The sequence below is a fragment of the Podarcis gaigeae genome (assembly GCF_964106915.1).
Source record: "Podarcis gaigeae genome assembly, chromosome: 7".
NCBI lineage: Eukaryota > Metazoa > Chordata > Lepidosauria > Squamata > Lacertidae > Podarcis > Podarcis gaigeae.
In genome coordinates, this window is record NC_139683.1 from 85,499,252 (window position 1) to 85,526,324 (window position 27,073).

General features: G+C 46.2%; 1 protein-coding gene across 9 annotated transcripts in view; it reads right to left on the reverse strand.

Annotated features, from left to right (window-relative positions):
- Positions 1 to 27,073, reverse strand: part of PCDH1 (protocadherin 1) — a gene marked incomplete at its 5' end in the record, with an annotated part of 192,240 nt that overhangs the window by 87,348 nt on the left and 77,819 nt on the right. For 7 of the 9 annotated variants that reach the window (XM_083748372.1, XM_083748374.1, XM_083748373.1 and 4 more), the window contains one exon: positions 22,644 to 26,872. The exons of 1 other annotated variant lie outside the window; for it this stretch is intronic. In XM_083748372.1, the coding sequence (XP_083604498.1) occupies positions 26,487 to 26,872 (386 nt within the window). In that variant the 3' untranslated portion in view covers positions 22,644 to 26,486. Of the gene's footprint in view, positions 1 to 22,643; positions 26,873 to 27,073 lie in introns of those variants that run through there. One more of the 9 variants, XR_014566652.1, reaches the window with a different exon arrangement.

Consider the following 27,073-nt stretch of genomic DNA (forward strand, 5'->3'; position numbering starts at 1 on the left):
CAGCTAGAGAACCAAGTTTGAGAAATACTGGTTAGTGTCTGACTAGGGCAGGAGTCGGCAGAGTGTGGTCCATGGGCCTGATGTGGCCCACGAAGACCGTTTTACCGACCCATGAACTGAGCCACCCACTTGGCGAATCCCCCATGCAGTGGCGTAGCGTGGGTGGTCAGCACCCGGGGCAAGGCAAGTAATTTGCGCCCCTTAACCCTTGGATTTGTGCCCCCTAACCCGTGGATTTGCGCCCCCTAACCCCCAGATGTTGTGGCTGGCCCCCCCTGCACCCCCCACGCTACGCCACTGCCCCCATGCGCTGCACTAAATCAGCCCAGCGCGGTGCAGGGACCCGCTGAGCGGTGCCAGAAATTGTGTCTGCGCATGCACAGATACCAGAAATCGCGTGTGTGCATGTCCAGACGCCGAAAATTGCTTTTGCGCAGGTGCGTCTGGGCATGTGCAGAAGCAATTTCCAGCGCCGCAGACATGCGCAGACGCGATTTTCAGCACCACACTGCGCCAGTCCAGCCCATGGAAGATCTCCGTGGGAGTGATCCAGCCCATGGCAGGTAATTCTTGCCGACCCCTGGATTAGGACCTGGGTGAACGGGGTTCAAATGCCCACTTCAGCCATGAACCTCACTTGGGTGACCTTGGGCCGGTCACAGTCTCTCAGCCTTGCCTACCTCCGAGGGTAGTTCTGAGACTAAAATGGGAAGGAAGAGAAACCTGGGCAAGAAAGGTGGCATGTAAATGCACTAAAATTCTTAAGGATGAATTTTATGCACTATCCATTCTTAAGGAAATCAGCCCCGAGTGCTCACTGGACGGACAGATCCTGAAGCTGAGGCTCCAATACTTTGGCCACCTCATGAGAAGAGAAGACTCCCTGGAAAAGACCCTGATGTTGGGAAAGATGGAGGGCACAAGGAGAAGGGGACGACAGAGGATGAGATGGTTGGACAGTGTTCTCAAAGCTACCAGCATGAGTTTGACCAAATTGTGGGAGGCAGTGGAAGACAGGAGTGCCTGGCGTGCTCTGGTCCACGGGGCCACGAAGAGTCGGACACGACTAAACGACTAAACAACAACAACAAATGTCCTAAAAAGAAATAAGATTTCTCAGTTAGTAAGCTGTAACTTTGAAGCAATGAAAGCTCCAGTTAAATTGTGGGGTGTTTTAAAGGCTGGAACCGAAACAGAAATGTCATGTAAAACACAGTCTCAGGAGGGGGCTGTTCGCTTATAGCCTCGACCTGGGGCCATTTACTGTGTAAGGAAGTCTACCGATTGCTGCTGGAACGACTGAGTGCAGCGCTCAATTGTTGTTAATACTGTGGTGATGGTAGAATTTACTCTTTAAGTGGAGGTTGATGACCAAATCACCTTATTTAGAATAAAGTGGAACACACATTAGGCATAGGGAAAAAACACAGCCACCAGCAATCTATTCCTTCAGCTGCTTCAGGCTGCTCAGCTTTTTGTAAAACATGGACTGGAGCTGCTCTCGGCTCTGGTAAATTGGAGCACCTAAAATACAGACTGGATTCCCTTAACACTACAGTGATGATTGCTTGTCCCCCCCCCCCAAAAAAAACACCTGTCTGCTTTTTAGCCTAGTAAATGAAAGGCAGTGATTCTATGCATCACGTGAATGACAATGACAGGGAGGGGTGGGTTATATTTCAGCTGTTGAGAAATTATCTTATTAAATACAGGGATTCCTCACTTGTCAAGCAGCTGCACTCTGCACATGCTCATGCTGTATATTTCTGAGGTCCATAATTCTTAGCTACACCTCCCCCAACTTAAATGAACCCCCTTAGGCTGCAGCATGTTTTGATTGGCCTCACATTTTCCTTCTCCATAAGCCAAAATAGTGCACTTTCAGCCAACTAGCCATGGTTTGCAGCAAAAATACAACACTTAAATATAATACTGAACAGTAGTTCAGTAGTACTTTGAAAAAAGAGTAAATATGCACAGGTTTTCATGGATTACCAAGAATAAGGCATCTGAGGCATTGTAGTTTGAGAAACTTTAACAGAAGGAAGATATTCTTTAGAAGTCATTCTATATGACCAGATCTCCCCTCCCAGGTGGCATAGGACCCAGGGATCTGGGGTGCCATAATAAGTGGCTATTTTTGTTTCAGAGAAGGTGGAGGGAAGGGAAAATTGCAGTAGGTCTTAGGAAAAGCCTTGAAAAATAGGTTTAAAGAAGGGGAAAGATGCGAATCATTACCTATTCTTCCCAAACAGGTGCCACAGAGAGACCAGTGGAAGCGCTCAATTGTATCTTATTGCATCTTGACTAGATCTGCTTTAGAGTCCAAGCAGAGCAGAGGGTCATTGATTTGGTATTTTGCAAGTTTGCCAGAGCAAAAATAGGGAGAGGGGGGAATGAGAGATCAATCATTACGGCCAGCCACCTAGCAATTGGCCTGTATGATTATTTGAATGCTTCTTCTTCTTTAGTGATCACTCGTAGCCGATTAAGATTGTTTTCCATGAGACTTCCGGAGGCGGCGCGAACGGTAATGGCTGCCCTTTCCTAACCGGGAGAGGGAAGCTACGCTGGAAAAGGGTCGTCCGCTACGGCGAAGCGGAGACCCATTCTGGAAAACCGCAGGCAGCGGAAGCCTGCGGTCTCGGGACCCGGCGGGCGCCAGGAGCTACCCCCGAAACGCTGAGGGAACCCCGTAAGGGGCTCCGGATCGCAGAGGGGGTAGCGGCGCTGTGGGTCTATGCGCATTCAGCGGAGCGAAGCCGCGCTGCCGTTGCCGGTGAGCGCCGACCTTTCTTCCTTCAACACAAGATTCTAAAACGCAACAACCCGTGAGTAATTGAGGACTTTATTAAATTTCGGGACTAAAAATATTGAAAATAAGCTGAAAGCGGAGAGACGAGGAAAAGGAAGTCCGTCCTCCGCAGCCATTGACTTTTAAAGCAAAGAGCAGGAGGAGTGGAGGCATAGAGAGAACTTTTGACAGCTCAGATTGAGCACCCGCAGAAATTACTTTTCTCTTTAAAGACTGTAAGCAATTGATTTTTGGACTTTTATTAGGACTTATATACTCTCTTCTTTGTGGATTACAATTCTGTTTAAGAAGCCCAGGTGTCAGAACTGCCTGAGCAGTAGAACTGTCAGACTGCAAATTTGGATACATTCTATTTAAACTTTGAGACAGTCTGAGGGAGTTCAGAATGGTTACGTTCTTGCATTTTGGAACTCCAGTAAGCACAACTTGAAAGATTGTGGCAAACCTAAAACCAACTCTGCTAAAACTACTTTTGTGAAGATCCCTAAGCATTGGTTCAGATTTCGTATGTGGAATGGACTCTTCTTCCTAGGACATTTTATGTTCCCCCTAGAGGATTGAGGATTTACAACAAAAACATTGTTTTACTTTCTATTTCCCGGCCCTCTGTTTGATTGCTACCACCTGGGCCGTAGCTTTCCCATGGGAACAACTCAGCTTGACCTTGACTGCTAGATAACTTTGGAATGAGTGGCGCAAAAAGAAAGGGATTAAGAACTAGACAAACAACTCTGACAACCGTAACTGCAGCCTCACAAGCACGCAGATCATCTGTGCCCACTTTGCCCTCGGAGGAAAAAGCTACCTCCCTGTCACAGGCAGGGGAGGAAGAAACTGAGGATTTACAACTAGAAGAGATGGCCTCAGGAGGATCTGGTTCTGTATTAGAGAGAATTCTTGAGAAATTGGAGTCTTTGGACAGGAAAGTTGACCAACAAACTGCGAAAATTGACCTTAATACAGAAACTTTAAACAAATTATCTGGGCAAGTTGCACAGAATGCACAAGCAATCGGACAACTGAAGGAGGCTGCAGGTGAAAATCAGAAACTGGCCGAAGAGACCAGCCAAAGAGTGGGAGAGTTGGAAAAAGAAGTAAGGCCGCTCAGTAAGCAGGTTGGGGAACACCAGATCTACCTCTCCATGTTGGAACTTCGGAAAAGGGAGATTAATTTAAGGATAAGATCGATACCAGAAGTGGAAGAAGGTAATCTAGCTGAGTTTCTGACCAAAGAATTCTCCAAGTTCTGGGGTCTAGAGGAGGAAGACTTTAAAATTGTGTCAGCCTTCAGACTTGGAAGACTCACAAAGAGAGAAAAGCCCAGAGACTGTTTGATTACGTTGAGATCAAAGGAGGAAAGGGACAAGATTTTGGGCCTGCACTACGGAAGCTCCCTGAACATTTCGGACAAAAGAATTGAGATTTTTAAGGATATTCCTAAACAGCTGTTGGATCTTAGATCTGAATATTTGGACTTAGTAAAATTGCTGAGAAGCAACTCAATCATCTTTAGGTGGGACTTTCCCCAAGGATTATCTTTTACCTTTAGAGGGAAGAAGATTAAAATTAGAACTTTGGAAGATAGGGATAAGTTTTTGACTGCCTACGGAGAGGACCTTCATAAAGGACTTGAACTACCCTCAGGGCCTGAACCACCACAGGTGCCTGTACCTCAGAACCCTGAAGACTCACAGAACAAAATACCATCCCAAGGAAACTAAACAGATCTATCCAGGATGTCTCTGCAACTTTTAAGTTGGAATATAAATGGCTGCAACAGTCCGGAAAAAAGGAAGAAAATCTTTCACATATTAAAAAAGGAGCAATTAGACATTACTTGTTTACAAGAAACACATGTGACTAGGCTCCACAGAAAAATATTGGTAAATAAAAGGTTAGGCCAAGAATTTATATCTTCGGACTCAGTTAAGAAGAGAGGAGTGGTGATATATGCAAAGGAGAGCCTCTCACCAAAATTTCTATTTAAAGATGAACATGGAAGAATTTTGGCAATTGAAATACAGCACCAAGGAGAGAAAATTTTGATATTAGGAATTTACGCTCCAAATGAAGGGAAATCAGAATTTTACAAGAAGTTGCATGAGATTATGCTGGATTATCTGGACTATGATAACATCATCATGATGGGAGATATGAATGGGATCGTTTCAACGAACATGGATAGGTCACAAAGCCAAAAGGTTACTAAAGAAGGCAGACTACCAAAGACCTTTTTTGAAATGACAGACAACATGGACTGGATTGATATATGGAGGACAAAGAACCCCTTAGGGAAAGAAGGAACATTTTTCTCTGAAGCCCAACTGACTTGGACAAGAATTGACCAAATATGGATTTCTAGAGGTCTGGCTCCTAAGGTGAAGAAAGTGGAAATCTGCCCAAAGACCTGCTCCGATCATAACGCGTTGAAAATGGACATGACATTATTACCAACAGGCTCCTTTAGATGGAAGATGAATGACAACTTGTTTAGAGATCAGGAGATTATCAAGAAGGCCAAAAAAACAATAAAGGACTATTTTGAGATAAATTTGAACACTGCTGTGGAAAAAAGAACAATCTGGGACGCAAGCAAAGCTGTGATGAGAGGGTTCTTGATACAACAGAACGCCATAAAGAAAAGACTACAAAATGAGAAAAAGGACAAGATTTTGGGGAAAATTAAAGAGTTAGAGAAGAAACTAAGAGTAAACCCGAAGTCACAGCCGATTTTGAGAGAAATTAAACTTCATCAGGCACAATATTCTAAACTGATAAACCAGGAAATAGAATGGAAGATTAAATCAATGAAACAAAAAACATTTGAATCGGCTAATAAATGTGGGAAACTGCTGGCTTGGCAGTTGAAGAAGAGACAAAAGCTGAACATAGTAACAAATTTGGAAATAGAAGGAAGGAATATTCAGAACCCGGTGGAAATTAGAAAATGTTTCCAGAAATATTTTAAGAAATTATACACTCAAGGGCCACAAAAGGAGGAAGAGATTGCAAAATTTTTGGAGAAAAATGGACTTAAAAAACTATCACAAGAAAATAGATCACTCCTGAATAGTAAAATAACACGATTAGAGATAGAACAGGCCATTCAGAATATGAAGTTGGGCAAGTCTCCAGGGCCAGATGGCTTGACCTCCAAGTACTATAAGACATTAAGTGACTATTTGATTCAACCACTGATGGAGGTCAGCAATGAAATTATGGAGGGAAAGAAGGCGCCTGAATCGTGGAAGGAAGCTTTCATCACATTGATACCAAAATCAGAAACTGAAAAGACACAACTTAAGAACTACCGTCCCATTTCCCTTTTAAATGTGGATTACAAAATATTTGCTGATGTTTTGGCAGGAAGATTCAAAAGAGTTTTAAATGAGATAATTCATAAAGACCAGGCAGGCTTTCTCCCAGGAAGACATTTATTTGCTAATACAAGGAACATTATTGACATTTTGGAACTTTTGCAAACAAATATTAACACTAAAGCAGTTCTAATTTTTATAGACGCGGAGAAGGCCTTCGATAACATTTCTTGGAAATTTATGAAGGGGAATTTAAAAGAAATGGGAGTGGGGCGGGGTTTTGAAAATGGGATTGACGCGATTTATTCAGAACAAAAGGCAAAACTGATAGTCAACAATGTGGTTACAGAAGAGTTTAAGATTGAAAAAGGGACACGACAAGGCTGCCCGATTTCCCCCTTGCTGTTTATTTCTGTCCTGGAGGTGCTCTTGAACTTGATTAGAGGGGACCGGTTGGTGCAAGGGATTCAGATCGGAGCGAAACAATATAAACTTAAAGCTTTTGCAGATGACCTTGTTTTGACATTGCAAGAGCCAGAATCTAGTACAAAAAGAGTGTTACAATTGATTCAGGACTTTGGTCGGGTAGCGGGCTTTAAACTAAACAAACAGAAAACTAAGGTGTTGGGAAAAAACTTGACAGATGCAGAGTCAGAACGGTTTCAGAGAGAAACAGAACTAACTGTGGTTAAAAAAGTAAAGTACCTAGGGGTAAATATAACAGCAAAAAATCTGAGTCTATTTAAGGATAATTATGAAAAATGTTGGTCTGAAATTAAGAGAGACTTGGACAGTTGGTCAAAATTGAAGCTTTCTTTGTTAGGCCGAATTGCTGCTATTAAGATGAATGTATTGCCTAAGATGTTGTTTTTGTTTCAAACATTGCAAATTGTGGATAAGACGGAGTGCTTCAGGAAGTGGCAGAGAGATATTTCTAAATTTGTCTGGCAGGGCAAAAAGCCCAGAATTAAGTTTAAGATATTAACTGATGCGAAAGAAAGAGGGGGCTTTGCCCTGCCAGACTTAAGGTTGTACTACGAAGCCGCAGCTTTCTGCTGGCTAAAAGACTGGCTACTTCTAGAGGACACTGATGTGTTAGATTTAGAAGGTTTTAACAATGCATTTGGCTGGCATGCATACTTATGGTATGACAAAGTTAAGATCAATAAGGCCTTTAAGAACCATATTGTCAGGAAAGCAGTGTTTAATGTCTGGACAAAATACAAAGACCTATTGGAAAATAAAACTCCAAGATGGCTATCACCTCTGGAGGCTAAGGCCCGAAAAAGACCCAATATGGAGGCCAAATGGCCGAAATATTGGGAAATAATAGAGAAAGAGGGCAACAATTGGAAATTGCAGAGTTTGGAAAAAATGAAAGACAAAGTGCGAGACTGGTTACATTACGCTCAGATTCAAGAAATTTTTAAAAAGGATAAAAAGTTAGGATTCCAGGTGGAGAAATCGAAGTTGGAAACAGAATTGTTAGAACCTAAGACTAAAGTACTCTCAAGAATGTATAACTTGCTGTTGAAATGGAATACACAAGATGAAATGGTTAAGTCGGCCATGATAAAGTGGGCACAGGATATTGGGCATAATATTATGTTTGAGGATTGGGAAAGGTTGTGGACCACGGGGATGAACTTCACGGCATGTAATGCTCTGAAGGAAAATGTAATGAAAATGATATATAGGTGGTACATGACCCCAGTTAAACTAGCCAAAATATGCCATGTGCCAGACAATAAATGTTGGAAATGTAAGGAAAATGAAGGAACATTCTTTCACCTCTGGTGGACTTGTCCCAGGGTGAAGGTCTTCTGGGAAATGATATATAATGAGCTGAAAAAGGTATTTAAGTATACCTTCCTTAAGAAACCAGAGGCCTTCCTCCTGGGCATTGTCGGCCAGATGGTGCCAAAGAAGGACCGAACATTCTTTTTGTACGCAACAGCAGCAGCAAGGATACTTATCGCCAAGAAGTGGAAAACTCAAGATCTACCCACTCTGGAAGAATGGCAGATGCAGCTGATGGACTATATGCAACTGGCTGAGATGACTGGCAGAATTCGAGACCTGGGAGAAGAGAGGGTTGAAGAAGATTGGAGGAAATTTAAGACTTATTTACAAAAATATTGTGATTTGGTGGAAAGTTAAGTAGGATGTTTGATCATAAATAATTGGCCACCACAAAATCGGATCGAAATGGAATGTAAAGTGAGATTAAGAGAAATTAATTTACAGAGGATTATATTTAAATAAGTGGTTATAAAATTTGCAAATTAGATGATAAATTGCTGGGAAAAATTTATGATGATGAAAATGGCAGCGGGAGATGTGAGGAAGTCCAAAGAAGTCATGAAACTCTGTTGAGATAAAAGAAAGGTTGTTTATCTTTGTACTTTATTTTGTAAAAACCCCTAATAAAAATTTATTAAAAAAAAAAAAAAAAAAAGATTGTTTTCCATGAGCATGGGCTTAGCGGTGTGTCTGTAGGTGACTGTGGAGGCCATTTCTGGATCTGCATGTCCTTCTACAGTGGGGACATAGATTTCCGGGCGAGAGTTGATCACAGTGAGGGTTTGCCAAATGTGCCTTCCTCTTAGCACGTTTCTCCCTTTCATCCTGAGTTTGAGTGCCTTCAAAGTCCATGAAACCTTTGGTAAAGGCTGTTCTCCAATTGGAGCACTCACAGGCCAGTGTTTCCCAATTCTCAGTGTTTATACTACATTTTTAAAGATTTGCCTTGAGAGCGTCTTTAAACCTCTTCTGTTGATCACCAGCATTACGCTTTCCATTTTCATGTTCAGAATAGAGCAGTTGTATACCTCAACGAAGTTGATGTTGAAGGATCATTGCTTCAACACTGGTGATCTTGGCTTCTTCAAGTACACTGGCATCAGTTTGCCTGTCTTCCCATTTGATATGTTAAAATTTTCGGAGACACCATTGGTGGAATTTTTCAAGGAGTGGTCCATGTTTCACAAGCGTACAGTAAGGTTGGTAGTACAATAACTTTGTAAACAAGCATTTTAAATGCATGGTTAGCCCACATCCACCACTGGGCATCAACCTCCATGTTATATACACACTCTTGACCTCAAGCATCCTGCCTGCAGTTTGGTGGTTACTAAGATTTTGCTTTTCCCCAGTCTCTACTTTACCTCTCCTTCCCTGGCCTTCTCCCTCCACCACAGCCAAGCTGTCTTAGCTGTAGCATGTGAAGTGCTTTGGATTGTCTAATCCCACTGGGATGTGGGCTCGTGATTCTCCCATCTGCTTGTTCTGAGGCAGACATTAGCAGCGGCACTTTCACTGCACGAGCTTTAATGCCAGCAAATCTAATGAGATCAGCGCAAACGAGGGACACAGCAAGAGAGGACAGATAGTCTTCTTTCTGGCTGGCTATTTGTTCATTGAAGGTTGGCCATCTATTTCATTATTTCAGCCTTGAGAAGCCAGATGAAGAACCTTCTAGATGGATACACTACTATTAAGAGTAAAACAACATAAAATGGCAAACCCGTAACACCATGCCTTATCTTGTTGGGGCCTATGCACATGAAAGAAGATCCACATAAATATTCACAGAATCATAGTTCATAGAATCATCTAGTTCAGTGATGGCCAAACTTGGCCCTCCAGCTGTTTTGGGACTACAGTTCCCATCATCCCTGACCATTGGTCCTGTTAGCTAGGGATGATGGGAGTTGTAGTCCCAAAACAGCTGGAGGGTCAGGTTTGGCCATCACTGATCTAGTTCAACCCTCTGCAATGCAAGAATCCTTTACCTTATGTGTGGCTTGAACCCATGGCTCTGAGATTACGAGCTTCACACTCTACCAACTGAGCTAAAGATCACTTTGTAGTGCAATTCTCCACTCTGGATCTGACACCTCCTGTTAACACCTTGACCAGTCTTTCAGAGATAGCTTAGACAACAATTGCTCCCTTAAGTTTTTCTTAAGAGAAATATTTTTATATGCCACAGCGGCAGCCCAAAGACTAGTAGCAAAAAATTGGAAAGGGGAAAATGTTCCGACTTTAATGGAGTGCCAGAATAAACTACAAGAATATGTGGAAATAGCGCAATTGACCAACAGTTTAAGGGGTAATTCAAGACAAGAATTTGGAAAAAGAATGGGACAAATATAAGAGATATGTGCAAAAATATGCCAGTAGTTTTATCATCTATGGCAACACTTGATTGACCTTGGATAAAGAAACATATGGTAAATAAGATCAACGGTACAAATTGTTGTAAGAATGTATTAGAGAATATATAAAGAATAGAGTAATAATGGTAGGTACATTCGCTATCAAAATAAAATTATACAACGGGAATTGACAGGAAGTCCAAAGTCCTTAGGATATTTTTTGTTAATAATTTTTGATGAGAATTTTTGTTAATGATCGCATAAAAGGTAACATAAATACAGCAGAAGTTCAAGGTAAGAAAAGATAAAGTATATGTTTTTCTTTTCTTTTTTGTGCATATGATTGAAACTTCAATTTACTTTATGAGATGTATCATATATTTATGTAATGTATTGTAAGACTATTAATAAAGGGCGGGGGGAAATATACCACAATTGCTCCCAAGGACCCTCTCCTGCTGGCAAGTGGGAGCAATGAAGCAGCAGGGACAATGCTAAGAACACAGATGGAGGATGTCTTGAAGAACTCTTGGCTGAACTTGAGTTTAGAGCATGTTTTAGGGCAGGGGTAGCTAACCTTTTTAAGGCAGAGGACCAGTATTGATCCAATGCTCTGGAGGGGCATTTCAAAGTGGGTGTGACTGAACTGTAAAAGTGGGTGTGGCCTTTAAAAAAATTCATTGAGCAGCTTTCGAGGTCTCTTGGGAGGGGTCGGTTTTTGGTATAACAGTGGTAAAGGTAAAGGTAAAGGACCCCTGACAGTTAAGACCAGTCGCAAACGACTCTGGGTTGTGGTGCTCATCTCGCTTAACTGGCCAAGGGAGCCGACGTTTGTCTGCCGACAGTTTTCACGGGTCATGTGGCCAGCATGACTAAGCCGCTTCTGGCAAACCAGAGCAGTGCACAGAAACGCCGTTTACCTTCCCGCTGGAGAGATACCTATTTATCTACTTGCACTTTGACGTGCTTTTGAACTGCTAGGTTTGCAGGAGCTGGGACAGAGCAATGGGAGCTCACCCTGTTGCGGGGATTCGAACCGCCGACCTTCTGATTGGCAAGTCCTAGGCTCTGTGGTTTAACCCACACCGCCACCCGCGTCCGTATAAAAACACACTTATTCCTGGACCGTCCACAGGCCGGATTTAGAAGGCGACTGGGCTGGATCTGGCCCCTGGGCCTTAGTTTGCTTACCCATGACCTTGATGGTGATCGTCATAGTTGTAAATGAATGAATGAATGTTTTGGCTTCCGTCAGCAGCCTGACAGCATTTTCTTTGTAACTTGGGACACAATCACCTAGCACTACTTTAAACACTTCTAGCTACATCTGCTGCATAAGGCAGCCACCATGCAGGGGCATTTTTCATGGGAGCACAATCTCATAAAGCTGGAAGCAAAAAGCCATTGATTCCAGCCTCTTCCTGTGCAACCCAATCAAAGCCCAATCAATCATCTATGAGGCCGGCACATTTTGTGCAGGCAACCCAGGTCACAGGAATAGTAACAAGAGCAGCAGAAATGTTCAGGAAGGTTTTTGGGCAGGGCTGCTGGGGTGGGATACACTGCTTGTATTCAAGGATCATGCCCCGTGAGATGGCTTCCCCTCTCCTCATATTACAGGGCTAAGACTGGGCAGTGGGGTGGGAAACGTTGTCATTGATCCCTGGCTGTTCAGGGAACAATCCCTGAAGAGCTGGCATGAGAGAGAGCTTCGCGTCTGGTGTCTGTGTTTGTGTGCATGGGCATATGTGTGTGCTGGTCATGCAACCTTCAAGCTGACTGTCAATGTCAATGGAAATGTTTCACCAGTCTTGATTTAGGGATCCCTTTTCTCACTTGGGACCCCACCTAGGGAAACCTGGGACCTGACTTTGGATGACTTGATACCCATTCCCCACAAAACCTCCTGATGCAACCACCTGAAATGTGATCAAATGACTCTATTTACTAAAATGAACAAAAAGGCAATTAAAAGTGCAATAAAGGGCGAGAAGTTTTTCCTTTAGTTAAGGTGAGTGGGGGAAAAGTTCACTTTCAAGATTCTATAGTTCATAGAAATGACGCTTGCTGAGCTAACACCTTGAAATTTTGCATACATGATCTGCACAATGAGGTCTACAACCATTTCAGATTGCAAACCAATCTGATGAAAATTGCCACTGGTACAGCAAATTAAAAAGTGCTGAAAATTGATACTGCCCCATTTGTTTGTTTGTTTGAGAAATGATCCAGCACATTTCTTTCCAATCTTAGTGTGAATGACATACGTACTTTATTCAGGTTTTCCATGGAAGACGATCATGCATTGGTTGGGAGAAGTTCTGAGCAGCAGTTCAGAAGTTATTAAGCTTTCCCTGCCCCACTGAAGCCTATGGAAACCAAAGTACTGGCAGATCGCACAGGGCATGGTCAGATCCAGAAATGAAGCCACACATCCCATCAGAAGTGCAGTGCTTGCAGAGAGAGCCACCTAGTGGCTGCTATGTGCAATGCCTACTTTTTGTTGTTAAGGAATACTGTACATCAGTTTGGTCAGGAAAGGGCTTATCAATATTTCTGCAGGACATTTTATATTTCCAACATTTAATGTGGGAACATGAGCTGTCATATAATATCCTAACCTCGTGCACTGCAAAATCCAACCCTACCCCTTAATCAGTGGTTGCAGTGTGGTAAGGTGTAGAATGAGGCTGTGCAGAAGCTTTTGGGAGTGTTCAGGATTCTTCTCCCGCATTTATCCTCCCGACAAGCCTGAAAGGTTGGCCACATGGAGGGATAATGACTGCAGCAATGTATCCCTTTGATGTGCATGTTACAGCATCAGTCTCATGTCAGCACTCTGCACGAGGTGCAGTTTCAGGATCAATCAATAGGGAAGCCTCACATTGAATGCAGCATTCAGGTCTTGAAGTCATGAGTACCTAAACTGTGGTGATCAAACTATTTTGGTCTAGAAACAGTCATAGCTGTTTAACCAGCTGAAGCTGAGGAAAGGTGCTCCCGGCCACTGATAAACAAAATGGCTCATTTGCTCTTTCACCTCTTCTTGGAATAAGAGCCAAGCAGACCTCCATTTAGCTTTTTAAAAATTATGCACAGATCCTTTATCCGCCAAGACCTGCACATCTGTGCTTGCCACTGCCAGGCAGAGAGAGCCATCGCCTAGGCTTTCTGTAGAGCCGACTGCGGAAGACTGAAGAGTACTTCAGACCACCAAACAGATACTGTTGCTACATACAATATGCAAATCAGACCCCCCCCCGCTGTGTATTTTGGGTTTCCACCATTTGACAGTTATAATTTACATTCTTTTGAGGTTCTATACCATGCCAGGTGTCCATACTTTCCAGGGACAGTCCTAGAATTACGAACAAGCAGGCAGTGGCTTCTGTTCCCTCTCACTACCATGTGGAAGAGCAGTCCCACGAGGCTCCTGTTAGCATGGTCAGAATCAGGGTTTGGGCCCCTGGAAGGTGCCTGACTTTTGATGCCTGTCAGTGCAAGTCTACATGGCCTTAGCGGCTCAAATGCGCACTGGATTTTTTTCCTGTTAAGCTTATCTTGACCAATTACCGTATTTTTCGCTCTATAAGACACACCAGTTCATAAGACGCACCTAGTTTTTGGAGGAGGAAAACAAGAAAAAAAATATTCTGAATCTCAGAAGCCAGAACAGCAAAAGGGATCGCTGCGCAGTGAAAGCAGCAATCCCTCTTGCTGTTCTGGCTTCTGGGATAGCTGCGCAGCCTGCATTCGCTCCATAAGATGCACACACATTTCCCCTTACTTTTTAGGAGGGGAAAAGTGAGTCTTATAGAGCAAAAAATACGGTACTCCCACGATGCTGTGAGAAATACAGACCTGTTTCTTGGCAGGGGTGCAGGCATCTCTTTCATAGCTTTGTACCTTTCAGTCTGAAATTCAGAGAAATCCCGAATGCAGCTTAAGATGCTTATGATCCCGGCTCATCGTTTTTGAGTGCCTCCAGTGAGCTCAGGTGCGGAACCTCAGAACATTTTATTTGCCAGTGCTGTTTGCATGGGAAACTGATCCAGGGCTTTTGGACACCCAAGAGGAAGGACTGTTGGTTCAGAGATCTGGGATGAGCACTTCCAACACCAAGATGCAGAGCGAGTTGAGATGATGTGCTGCTTTTGAGGACAGAGCAGTCACACGAAGTCCAGGGTGTCTGGAAGCCCACTGTACCTGCCAGCTTTGAGATCCAGCCAAGGGACAAGCAACAGTTCAAGGCACCACAGTTCAAGAAGGACACTGACAAACTGGAACGTGTCCAGAGGAGGGCAACCAAAATGGTCAAAGGCCTGGAAACGATGCCCTATGAGGAACGGCTAAGGGAGCTGCGCATGTTTAGCCTGGAGAAGAGGAGGTTAAGGGGTGATATGATAGCCATGTTCAAATATATAAAAGGATGTCACATAGAGGAGGGAGGAAGGTTGTTTTCTGCTGCTCCAGAGAAGCGGACACGGAGCAATGGACCCAAACTACAAGAAAGAAGATTCCACCTAAACATTAGGAAGAACTTCCTGACAGTAAGAGCTGTTCGACAGTGGAATTTGCTGCCAAGGAGTGTGGTGGAGTCTCCTTCTTTGGAGGTCTTTAAGCAGAGGCTTGACAACCATATGTCAGGAGTGCTCTGATGGTGTTTCCTGCTTGGCAGGGGGTGGGACTCGATGGCCCTTGTGGTCTCTTCCAACTCTAGGATTCTATGATTCTAAGTGATACCCAAGCATAACATCAAGATACCTTTCAAGGCTCCTTCCTTCATCTGCTTCTTTATTTTCTGTGAGTAATTGCTGTAGAGAGTATTAAGTCTGCCTTTTCAATCCTGCCTCTTGCTGTAGATTAGATTCAGTTATGAAGTGGCTGTGTATGCGCAGGTCTCTCATATATCCCTGATTGCCATGGCTATGGAAGTCTCCAGTTTTGCAGACCACATGCCTAAACAAGGCATAAACAGGATATGATGTCACTCCTGAGACTTGTTTGAATGCTACATTGCTCCCATCGGATATGTTGTCATGTGAATTTCACCAACTATTCTGCAAGGCATTGGGTAGGGGGATTTTTAAACAGTTCAGAAAGGAAAATTCTCAGAAAAATGTCTCAGAAAAATCTCTTCCAATAAATTTAGATTCATATAATTCTGAAGAAAATCATATTAGTAATTCAAACTGATGGATGAAAAAAGCAAGGCTAAGGAAGGCTGACTGGAGAGAGTAAGGCCAAGACCATTTTTGCTTTCAAAAATATGAATATATACAGTATTAGGTTAGATCAACAGCTGTACCTAAAATTCACCACCCTACCTTGAGATGTTGAAATAGAAGTGTGTTTTTTTTAAAACAAAAAAATTCCTTCCAGTAGCACCTTAAAGACCAACTAAGTCAGTTCTTGGTATGAGCTTTCGTGTGCATGCACACTTCTTCAGATACACTGAAACAGAAGTTTCCAGACCCTTCTATATAGTGAGAAGGTGGGGAGGGGTATTACTCAGAAGGGTGGTGGGAATGGGTGATTGGCAGATAGCTGTGATGAGCCTGTTTACGACTCTTAACGACTGCAATAGTGTGCATGCACACGAAAGCTCATACCAAGAACTGACTTAGTTGGTCTTTAAGGTGCTACTGGAAGGAATTTTTTTGTTTTGACTATGGCAGACCAACACGGCTACCTATCTGTAACTGTGTTTTTTTTATTCTCCTAGGTGAGGTCCAACAAGAAAACGCTACTCCTCTGTGCATTGAAATTTCACATTTGCACATGAATCCTGCAATTGTCACATGATTCTGCATTTGTGTGATGCTCCACATCCTGTAGGGACACGGGTGGCGCTGTGGGTTAAACCACAGAGCCTAGGACTTGCCGATCAAAAGGTCGGCCATTTGAATCCCCACGATGGGGTGAGCTCCCGTTGCTCGATCCCTGCTCCTGCCAACCTAGCAGTTCGAAAACACATCAAAGTGCAAATAGATAAATAGGTACTGCTCTGGCGGGAAGGTAAACAGCGTTTCCATGCGCTGCTCTGGTTCACCAGAAGCCGCTTGGTCATGCTGGCCACATGACCCGGAAGCTGTACGCCGCCTCCCTCAGCCAATAAAGCGAGATGACTGCCGCAACCCCAGAGTCCGCCACTACTGGACCTAATGGTCAGGGGTCCCTTTACCCTTACCAAATCCTGTGCTGTTTTCAAAAGTTTAGCGTGTTCTTGGAATGGGCTGTAAGGTGGTGGACTGGGCTGTTCAGTTTTATTCACCAACTGGATGTGAGAGGTTGGCAGCGGATGGTGCCCAACTCCACAGCCGGGCCCAACTGGGTTCAAACCAGGGTGTGCCAGAAGTGCTGTTGTGCAGTAGCAGCTGGTCACCCGAGATGCCATCACTTCCTCTATGAGCACCTAAGGTGGCAAAGCCCCACTTTTAATTATCCTGAAGCCTTTTTGTTGAAATACAAAGGAAGAACAGGGTGTAAGTTATGGAAATAAGGAACTGAAATAAATAAATAAAACCATAAAGCAATTTTCAAATAATAAATTCTAAGGAGGTGGCCATCTCCCCCTCTCTACACTTATTTTTACTTTGATCGGGATTTCCTCCTGTTCTCAGTCACACACTCTGTGTCAGCGCCTTGAAAGAAAAGTCGTTCCTTTCTGCTGACACCCCCCCCCACTCCACCGGGTTTCCTTTCCAGACAATAGCTATTCTGGTCTCCCTTTGCGGATTTCCTTCCAGTGAATTTTAACAGGGAGAAATGTAAAGTATTGCACTTGGGCAAAAAAAATGAGAGGCACAAATACAAGATGGGTGACACCTGGCTTGAGAGCAGTACATGTGAAAAGGATCTAGGAGTCTTGGTTGACCACAAACTTGTCATGAGTCAACAGTGTGACGCGGCAGCTAAAAAAGCCAAAGAAATTCTGGGCTGCATCAATAGGAGTATAGCATCTAGATCAAGGGAAGTAATAGTGCCACTGTATTCTGCTCTGGTATTCTGTGTCCAGTTCTGGGCACCACAGTTCAAGAAGGACACTGACAAACTGGAACGTGTCCAGAGGAGGCCAACCAAAATGGTCAAAGGCCTGGAAACGATGCCTTATGAGGAATGGCTAAGGGAGCTGCGCATGTTTAGCCTGGAGAAGAGGAGGTTAAGGGGTGATATGATAGCCATGTTCAAATATATAAAAGGATGTCACATAGAGGAGGGAGAAAGGTTGTTTTCTGCTGCTCCAGAGAAGCGGACACGGAGCAATGGACCCAAACTACAAGAAAGAAGATTCCACCTAAACATTAGGAAGAACTTCCTGACAGTAAGAGCTGTTCGACAGTGGAATTTGCTGCCAAGGAGTGTGGTGGAGTCTCCTTCTTTGGAGGTCTTTAAGCAGAGGCTTGACAACCATATGTCAGGAGTGCTCTGATGGTGTTTCCTGCTTGGCAGGGGGTTGGACTCGATGGCCCTTGTGGTCTCTTCCAACTCTAGGATTCTATGAATCACACCAAGCCGTCAACTCAATGGCTCCCTTCTCCATTCCAATCTAGGAAAGCTAGCAGGGAAAGGCTGGATATAAGCACACCTGGTATCACAGGGGACAAGAGAATGCCCAGAGTTCAGCAGGCAGGCTCAGCCTCTGGTCATTTACCACCTAAGGCAAAATATTACATTGCATAGCCAGGTGCTTTCCTCCCATTATGGTGGGCCCTTCTCCCACAACTTGGGCTATGGTCCTCATCATGACACGTGTTCTTGTTGGGATCCTCACCTCCAGCCTGCTCCTCTCTGTGAAATCCAGCTCCTGTGTCCCATCTGCTGATATTTCTCCCTTGCACCAAATTCTGGCCATAACCGCAACAACATCTACAGTGTAATTCTATGCTTGTCTACTGCATTTGAGGTACAGTGGTACCTTGGGTTAAGAACTTAATTCGTTCTGGAGGTCCATTCTTAACCTGAAACTCTTCTTAACCTGAAGCACCACTTTAGCTAATGGGGCCTCCTGCTGTTGCCGCGCCGCAATTTCTGTTCTCATCCTGAAGCAAAGTTCTTAACCCAGGGTTAGCGGAGTCTGTAACCTGAAGCGTCTGTAACATGAAGCGTCTGTAACCAGAGGTACCACTGTATTTCTGGTATTTCACCTTATTGAAATAATTCTTGGCAGCCCTGTGGGGCCCTCCCCCATCCTGTTTGGCTGCCGTCCGAAGCATAGTTACTTGAAAAGCTCAGTTAGTAACGTTCATGTTCACGTTCAATAGCATTCATGACAAAGAAAATGTTTGTAGGTTTGATTTTTGTATACTCGGCTTTGCCATGAATTCTCCAGGTGTTAAAGGTCCATTAGGTCCAGTCGTGGACGACTCTGGGGTTGCGGCGCTCATCTCACTTTACTGGCTGAGGGAGCCGGCGTACAGCTTCCGGGTCATGTGGCCAGCATGACTTAGCCACCTCTGGCGAACCAGAGCAGCACATGGAAACGCCATTTACCTTCGCGCTGGAGCGGTACCTATTTATCTACTTGTACTTTGACGTGCTTTCGAACTGCTAGGTTGGCAGGAGCAGGGACCCAGTTTGATATACGTTTGTTTTCTCCAAGCAACCTACCAACCTGTCCCCCGGCAAGCTCTACATAAGTGGAAAATGCCCAGCATAGAGAAGTAGCTCTATATGTGCTCTCTATGTGTTTCCTTTGACAGGAAATGATTTTAACTACATTTTACTTCCAATAATGTGGAGGTACATGTGGTGGCAAGGGTCTACCTTATCAAAGGCAAAAACACATCGAGGGGAACCCCCAGAACTGCTCCCAACCTCATGAGGTGGTGGGTTGCTTACGTGGTGCAATGGAGGGGGGGATATAAATAAATGGGACAACAGAGAATGGTTTTCCATTAATCTATTTACTTCTCCCTGCCCACTAAAGCAAGCACATCTGGTTAAGGGATGAAGCTCCCCAAGTTGACAAGTAAAGGGAGCACAAGTGGTAGACTTATGGTACACATCAGGGGAGATCCAGAGCTGATTCAGCATCACTTGGCCCAAGCCCTTGGCCCAAGATCCTCCTGAACTGATCTGACTTTTCTAGGTTTGGGTTTAGCTGAATCCAGTGCACAGCCCTGCTGGTTACCTCCAAAGATTGCTGGTGGAAGATACACTCCCCCTACATGGATTTTGGGAAATGCTATCGAGAGATCTCCATTGGCTTGTGCTGGGGAAGGCATAGGACCGGGTTAAAAAAAGACCCAAACTCCTTTCCCAAATCACTGGGGTGCCCTGGGGAAATGAGAACAGGGCCAGTCCAGCCATGAGGTACATCTGGCAGGATCTTTCCCCCACCCCAGCGGAACCAGCACCTACCCTTGCCACCACATGATCCCAGTAAGCGAGGCTTGCGGAGTGGGGAGGGCGGTACCAGAGCCGTAGCTAGGTGATTTTGCGCCCCTGGCAAAACTGTCCAGATTGCGCCCCCAAATTAGCTCTTCTTTCCGCCTCCACTCCAACCCTCCCCCCCATTCAATTCACCCTCTTTTCTTATAAGGCAGTAATCAATATTTTTATTTATGGACATATTTTTAAGCCAATTTTGTGCTCCCCCTTGCCTGCGCCCCTGGCAGGGGCCCACCTCACTACCCCCTAGCTACAGCCCTGGGCGGCACCTTCCTATTTTTCCTCAGGTGGCCAAACAGGTCCCTGCCATCATAAGTAAAGATCTCCCCACCTTTCTAAAATTCCGGGCACAGAGCCGTCTTTCCCATAGGGCTTAGTGGTGCATCGCTCCAGGGCGCCGGCCTCTCAAGGGCACCCTGGCAAGTGGGAGAGCTGTGGGGCTTTGCCGGCGGCCTCCCCTTTCCCTGCATGTTCGCCAGCTGCGCCCTGCCAACCATAAGGCTGGTGGGCATGCAGCTTTCCTCCCAAGCCTCTGTGGGGATCGCTCTCCTCCCGAGGAGGCTTGGGAGAGGTGCAACTTCACTACCAAGCCACTGCAAGGATTGCGCAGTGGCATGGGGAAGAGTTGCACCCCCCCAATGGCTGGCAGCAGCGGCGTAGCGTGGGTTGTCAGCACCCGGGGCAAGGCAAGTAATTTGCGCCCCCTAACCCCTAACCTGCCGCCGCTGCCAGCTTCTTCTTGCTGCTGCCTGGGCTGGTCGGGTGTGGTTCTCTCCCGCGTTCAGCACTGCTGCGCTGCGCGGCCGCTGCACTGTCCCTCCCCCAGATAGTCCCTCCCTCGCTCTCTCTCCGCTCCGCACCGCAACGCACGCCTGGCACCCTCCCCCTCCACAGTGGGTGGCGACCCGGCAGCTCGGATCGGATTCGCACAGCCAGCACTGCAGTGAGAGAGAGTGAGCCAGGTAGGGGCAGAGAGCTGCAAGTGCGCCCCCCCAAATGTTGCGCCCAGTGCGGCTGGCACCCCCTGCACCCCCCACGCTACGCCACTGGCTGGCAGTCTGCAGCTATGGCCACCCCAACACTATCCATGGTAATTTGGGGGCGCTGGGCGGATATTTGCACCCCAGCGCAACATCTGCTAAAGACGGCCCTGTCTGGGCATTTACCCAGGCAGCCTGGTTTCAGTTCGGGAGAGAGGAATCCAGGAAAACTGCTCCAAGCTGCAGCTACTCTGTGGGTGTCCCAGGTGTGGGGCAGACAGCTTTCCCAGATGAGAAACAATATCCCTGAGATCAGGCAGAACCCCACTTCCTTGATCTATCTTGTCTAGGCTGAGTTTCAGTTTATTCACTCTCATCCAGCCGTATTGCTGACCTCAGACACTTGTTCGGCAGCCTTCTTAAAACAGCCCCCCAGGGTGGGGGAATTGGCTCAGGGCAGCAGGACACACAAGGGATACTTTAAATTTTATTCCACCGGGCCATTTCCTTGCCCACTGAAGCTGCTAATAGTCTCACGGAGGACAATGGAGGGAGGGAGGGACTGGATACAACACAGACTATTGGCACAACGCAAATAAAGGCTATTAAAATTACCGTATTTTTCGCTCTATAAGACGCACCAGACCACAAGACGCACCTAGTTTTTGGAGGAGGAAAACAAGAAAAAAAATATTCTGAATCTCAGAATATGAAATGAAAGCAGCAGTCCCTCTTGCTGTTCTGGCTTCTGGGATAGCTGTGCAGCCAGCATTCGCTCCATAAGACGCACACACATTTCCCCTTACTTTTTAGAAGGGAAAAAGTGAGTCTTATAGAGCAAAAAATACGGTATTTATTAAGCTTATGGTTAAAGCTAGCGTGGTGCAGTGGTTAAGAGTGTTGGACTAGGACCTGAAGTGCCAGACTTGGGCATAAAGCTCACTGGGTAACCTTAGGCCAGTCATTGCCTCTCAGCCTAACCTGCCTCACAGGGTTGTTGTGGTGATTAAATGACAGGGAGAGCCATGTAGCTCCTTGGAGGAAAATCTGGAACATAAATGCAATAATTGAATAAATAAAATGAAATGAAAATTTCATGGACTAGAGTCCACTTTATCATATGCATAATTATCCTTCACTGGATCCACAATGATGTGGATCCACATTATGCCAGAATAAAATCGGTCCAGTATACCTGAAGGAGCGTCTCCACCCCCATCGTTATGCCCGGACACTGAGGTCCAGCACCGAGGGCCTTCTGGTGGTTCCCTTGCTGCGAGAAGCCAAGTTACAGGGAACCAGGCAGAGGGCCTTCTTGGTGGTGGTGCCTGCCCTGTGGAATGCCCTCCGAGCAGATGTCAAAGAGAAAAACAACTCCCAGACTTTTAGAAGATATCTGAAGTCAGCCCTGTTGAGGGAAGCTTTTAATGTTTAATTGACTATTGTGTTTTAATATGCTGTTGGAAGCTGCCCAGAGTGGGTGGGGTATAAATAAATTATTATGATGATGATGATGATGATGATGATGATGATGATGATGTTGCCAGCCTTTAACATTTTGCCAGCCTTTAACTTCTGTCTGCAAAATGCCTTATGAGAACTTTGCCCTGAAAGGCAAGTCAGATATATTTAAACTAAGTTTACTACACGACTGTTTTTTCCCCTGCTATGAAAATGGGCATAGTATGGATGTCTTTCCCTCCTGTGGGACAAATATCAACTGGCAGGGGTCACTGAGCTGGGAGAATTCATTGAATCCCCTTCTCTCCTTCTGGTGCTACTGCTCCAGGCTAACTAACCCTTATTTACAGCCTCGTGGTGTTTTACACACACACACACACACACACACACACACACACACACACACAGATCTAGTCATGGGTCTTCCTGGTTGCATATTTTGTCCTTCAGAAATGATATGAAAAGAAGCCCACGGTATATATATCTGACACCTAACCTAATAAATCAGATCAAGCCAGAAGGTTTTCACATTTTTATTGTAAAGCTTTGGGAGGGCTAATTACAGTGGAGTTTGTCATCTGACAGCTCAGCAAACAAACAGAATGGAAGAGAACAGAAAAGGGCTCACGAGGTGTCATGCTCACTGTTCCAAACAAAAAGGATTACAAGGGAATCAATTGTGCTCATGGCGCCTGGGGAGAACGAAGCCCCGGGCCCAAGGCCTTCCCAGTGCAAGGGAAATGCATCACATTGAGAGCAATACAACCTTAGCAAGAGAGGCAGCGCCTAAACATAGGTCACCATCTGAAAAATAGTTGGGTACTCTTTATTCTGCCGTAGGATTCCTCCTTTTAGAAAAAGCTACACCTGCATGTACATAAAACTGTACAAAAAACAAGGCATCACAAGCAAGGAACTGAAATCTCATATAAATAGAACCAACACGAAGAGCTACAAAGGGGTCACTTGGCTCCATCTTACACAGCTGGCCTGTGCCTGGCCTCCCACCTTTGGTTTTACCCCTGGCTTGTCCTAGTGCAGTGCTCAAAAGTGTCCTTCCCTCCCCCCTCGCCCTTCAATGTGCTTGTCTAGCCCAGGACCCTTGAGCTCCTCCTCCTCCTCCCCTGCGCACATAGGCTCTCTCCTTCTGGCTTTGACTTGTGCAAAATGAGCTTCTCCTGGTGGCACCTGGGCTCTTGGAGATCGCCTGGACCACCCTGTGGCACCTCCCTATTCCGTGGCCTTTCAGCGCAATGGCACTACCGTTGTCCCCCCAAAACATCCTCACCTCTTCTGCCGCACGCGGGAGGCAGCTATGTCTTGAACGTGGTTTTCCTCATGGTTTTCCTTCATGGGACCAGAGACCAAGCCCCCTTCTTTTTCCTCCCTCTGCCTTCTTTTATCCGATTTTCCAGGGGCAAACCAGGAGGGAAGAGGTGGAAGACTCTACACACACACACACACACACACACACACACACACACACACACACTCTCTCACACACACCATGTCAGATACCATCAGATGCACCAGTGTGGATTGATCCAGCCTGTCATTCACATTCACGTATCGGCCTTTGCCCTAAGGGGACAAGCAACCCTAGCCTGCTTGGTACATGCTCATTTTGCTCCCCGGAGCCCTGTGGCAAATGCATCCAAGGATGGGAGCAGCGTTCGGCTGAGGGCAGCCTTCAAATGCCCATTGTCAAGCGAAAGGCCTGGGCTTTTCCGTTGTGTTCTTTTTGCTTTCTTTCAGCAGGCCCAACTTATGGACAGGCCTATTTGAATGTCCCATTCCATAGGCATTATTATTATTATTATTATTAAAAATGAAATAAGGTAACCTTACCTGGGAACCACAGGTATTCTCTGGTGAGTGAGCCTGGCTCCCATCTATGCCTTCCACAGCAGGCAAGTAATAATATGGAAGAGCGAGAGGGTCCTGCCCCCTCTCCACCTTAGAGTGGCACTTTAAAGTGTCTGGAAAGGACAATGTATGGTTCAGGATGGGTGGCTGAAATCCCTTTGATCCCTGGGCAGAGCAGATATAAGCTTGTGTGGGTATGGAAAGAACAGCCATTTCCAGCTCCTTTGAGGTCAAAGCTCACCACTGGCCACCCAGCCTCTTGGTACCAGAATAAATAGGTAGTGCAAGGCGCCCCCCTACCATCTGTGAGTTGCTTCTGGACCAGCCCTGAGTCTCAGAGATGTAGGCAACAGAACAGGAAAGTCCTTTGCTCTCGTGCAGACTGCAAGTCACCAGGGATCGCAAATGGAGGACTCTAGTACTGAGATCCAGACACCTAATTCTCTGGTTGGTGGCAGCCATTGAAGGAAGCTGCTTGTTTGCTCTGTTCTGCACTTTGGTGTCACCAATGCCGATGGTCAGAAGATGATAGTTTAGCAACCTGCTTGGTGGGAGCCAGATGACACAATGGGACAAGAGGGTCCTATAAAGCTTCTGGCTCTGGCCTGGCTGTTCAGTCTGAAGAACTTGGAGACAGCCCCTCCCCACCTACCTGCTTCCAGACTGTCAGCCCGGACACACACGCACACACACAACTGTACCACAAAAGCTAAGGAGAAGTATCCCTGCAGATACCACGAGGTGCTTCCCCCCCTTCTCCCCAGATCCATGCAACAGAGAAAGTTGAACAGAGACACAGCAAAGGGTGACGACCAGTCTGCCTCCTGCAGCCTAGCTAAGAAGAACACATCCATGACCCATGGCAAAATGTGTGTGTGGGGGGGGGGGCAGGGTCTATGGGCACCAGAAGAACCAAGTCCAATGCAGGGACCAAGAGGGCTGAGTCGGGCCCAACAAGTATCAGTGGTCAGGTGAACAGAGGTCCCACACTGGAGTTTGTACCAATGAACGTTGTGCGGGGCAAACAATTGTATCCTCCATTGCCATGCAGATTGGAATGAAGCCCCACCGCTCGCAGGGTGGACAGGTGGATGGGCAGGGATGGCCACGAGCTCTTGGCTATATGGAGCCAGGTCCTATTAAGTCAGGACACCTACGAGCAACTGAAGAACCAAGTTACTTGAGCAGCCCATGGGTGGCTGGAGGTGGAAGAGTGCCCCTCGCCCAATTGGGGCTGGTCTTTTCACCCATCCAAGGGGACAACCCACTGCGGGGATCAATGCTTCCAAGGGTAGCTCCATTATTTGTTATAGGGCCCTGCTGGAACCACGATACCACCAGAGAGTTCCTATGTGGCTAAACCTGTGGCACCCAAAGAGAACACTGGAGCCCTTGAGGCTGGCTCTCTGGTCTCAAGGCAGAGGGAGGGAGGGGGGTGACTCCAGCATGCAGAGGCCTCGTGGCCCCCAATGTGACCCTGAGTCAAAGCTCCATTCACAAAGGCAATGGTGGCTTACAGGCAGACTTTTCAAAGGCCGGGATCATGGCGCTGGGGCCCAGTGACCCCATGGGAGTTCCCTGCCTCGCGTGAGGCAGAAGAGATACTGGGAAGTTAGGGGGTTGGGCGTCTCTTCCATCTTTCCAGCTGGCCTTAGCTCCACTGTCCAGGGGGCAGGGGCAAAGGAGGACCAGATAAAACCCACAACCAGCAGCTCTAAGGCTCCTCCTCCTCCTCCTCACATGTGACGAGAAGAGTTGCTGAAGTCTGGAAAGAGATTGGGGTTGAAAGCTCTGCAGTGCCCTTCTGCCCAGTGCTGGCGACCGGCCAGAGCTCTCCCCTCACCAGCCAGTGCCCCATCCTTTTTACACTGTGGAAGGCGAGGGTGGGTTGCTTGGAAGCACTTGCTCCCATGTGCTCTTCTGTGTGGTGAAAGATTCAAGCTGGAAATTGCTGCCTGTGGTTTTGTTTTGTTTCAAAGTCTTTTTGTTTCAAGGACAATAAAACTTCTGATCAGGCAGGACGCAAATGTCATTCCTAAGATTCATATTTACAGGAGTCTACAGTAACAAGAGAGGCAGCTTTTCCCCCTGGACCTGCGCCAGGTGCCCTTGGCCCTGTGCCCAATGGACTCCACCAAGTCTACGTGGACCTTTGGTAACTCAGCCCTTCCCCCCACCCCCAGCCCTGAAGCCATGAGGCCAAGCCCTCTTCGCTACCTTCCTCTCTCCCTCCTTCCAGGCATCTAGGGACCACTCTACTGAGAGCTTGGTAATTCATGTTGACATCGTTTCTCTTGCCCTGGGAGCAATGAGTTCATAAAAAAGTGTTCCTGTGCCCAGGGCCTGGGCAAGGCATTCTCACCTGGCAGGCACAGAACCACCAATGCGAGCGATAAAGCATCACAGTTTGAAAAGTCCCTTCTTTTTATTCTTCTTTGAAATCCAGACACTGGTCTGAGGTGTTTCGCAGGCACCTTCCACGGTCCTCTTCATCTCACAGGTAGATCTCCCGCTTGGCAGTTTGGGACGATGGTGTGGTGGCTGCCTGGAAGTCCGAGGTCTGGGTCAGAGGGATTTCCTCCATGGGGGAGTCCTTGCAGGGCTCATGGCTACTGTTGGAGAAGGCACTGTACGTGGGGAGCAGGTGAAGGTTAGCCATTTTGGTGTTGCGCTCTTCTGAGAGTCTGGGGCTGCCATTCCCAACTTGTTCTTGACTCCCTCTGTCTTGATAAGGCACAAATGTGGAGAGTTTGAGGGCGTTCTTGGGCCTCCGGCTTGGAGAGGACTGACCTGGCATCCAGCAGGTGTCAGAGTGACCAAACTCTGTGCATTCCCGGGTGCAGTTCCCTGTCATGGCTACGTCAGGCAGAGGCCGGAGATCTGCACACAACAACAAAAAAGGAAGGAGAGGGAGGAGGATTAAACATGCATAGAGACACAGTGCACAGTCTGAGAAGCTGCTATGGCCAAACTTCAGGCAAATCATGCCTGGGAGTACACACCCTCGGGAGCCATCTTCCTCACCAGTCTTTTCCATTATTGCAGTGCTGCATTTGTCACAGAAGAAGTACCAGAAGTGAG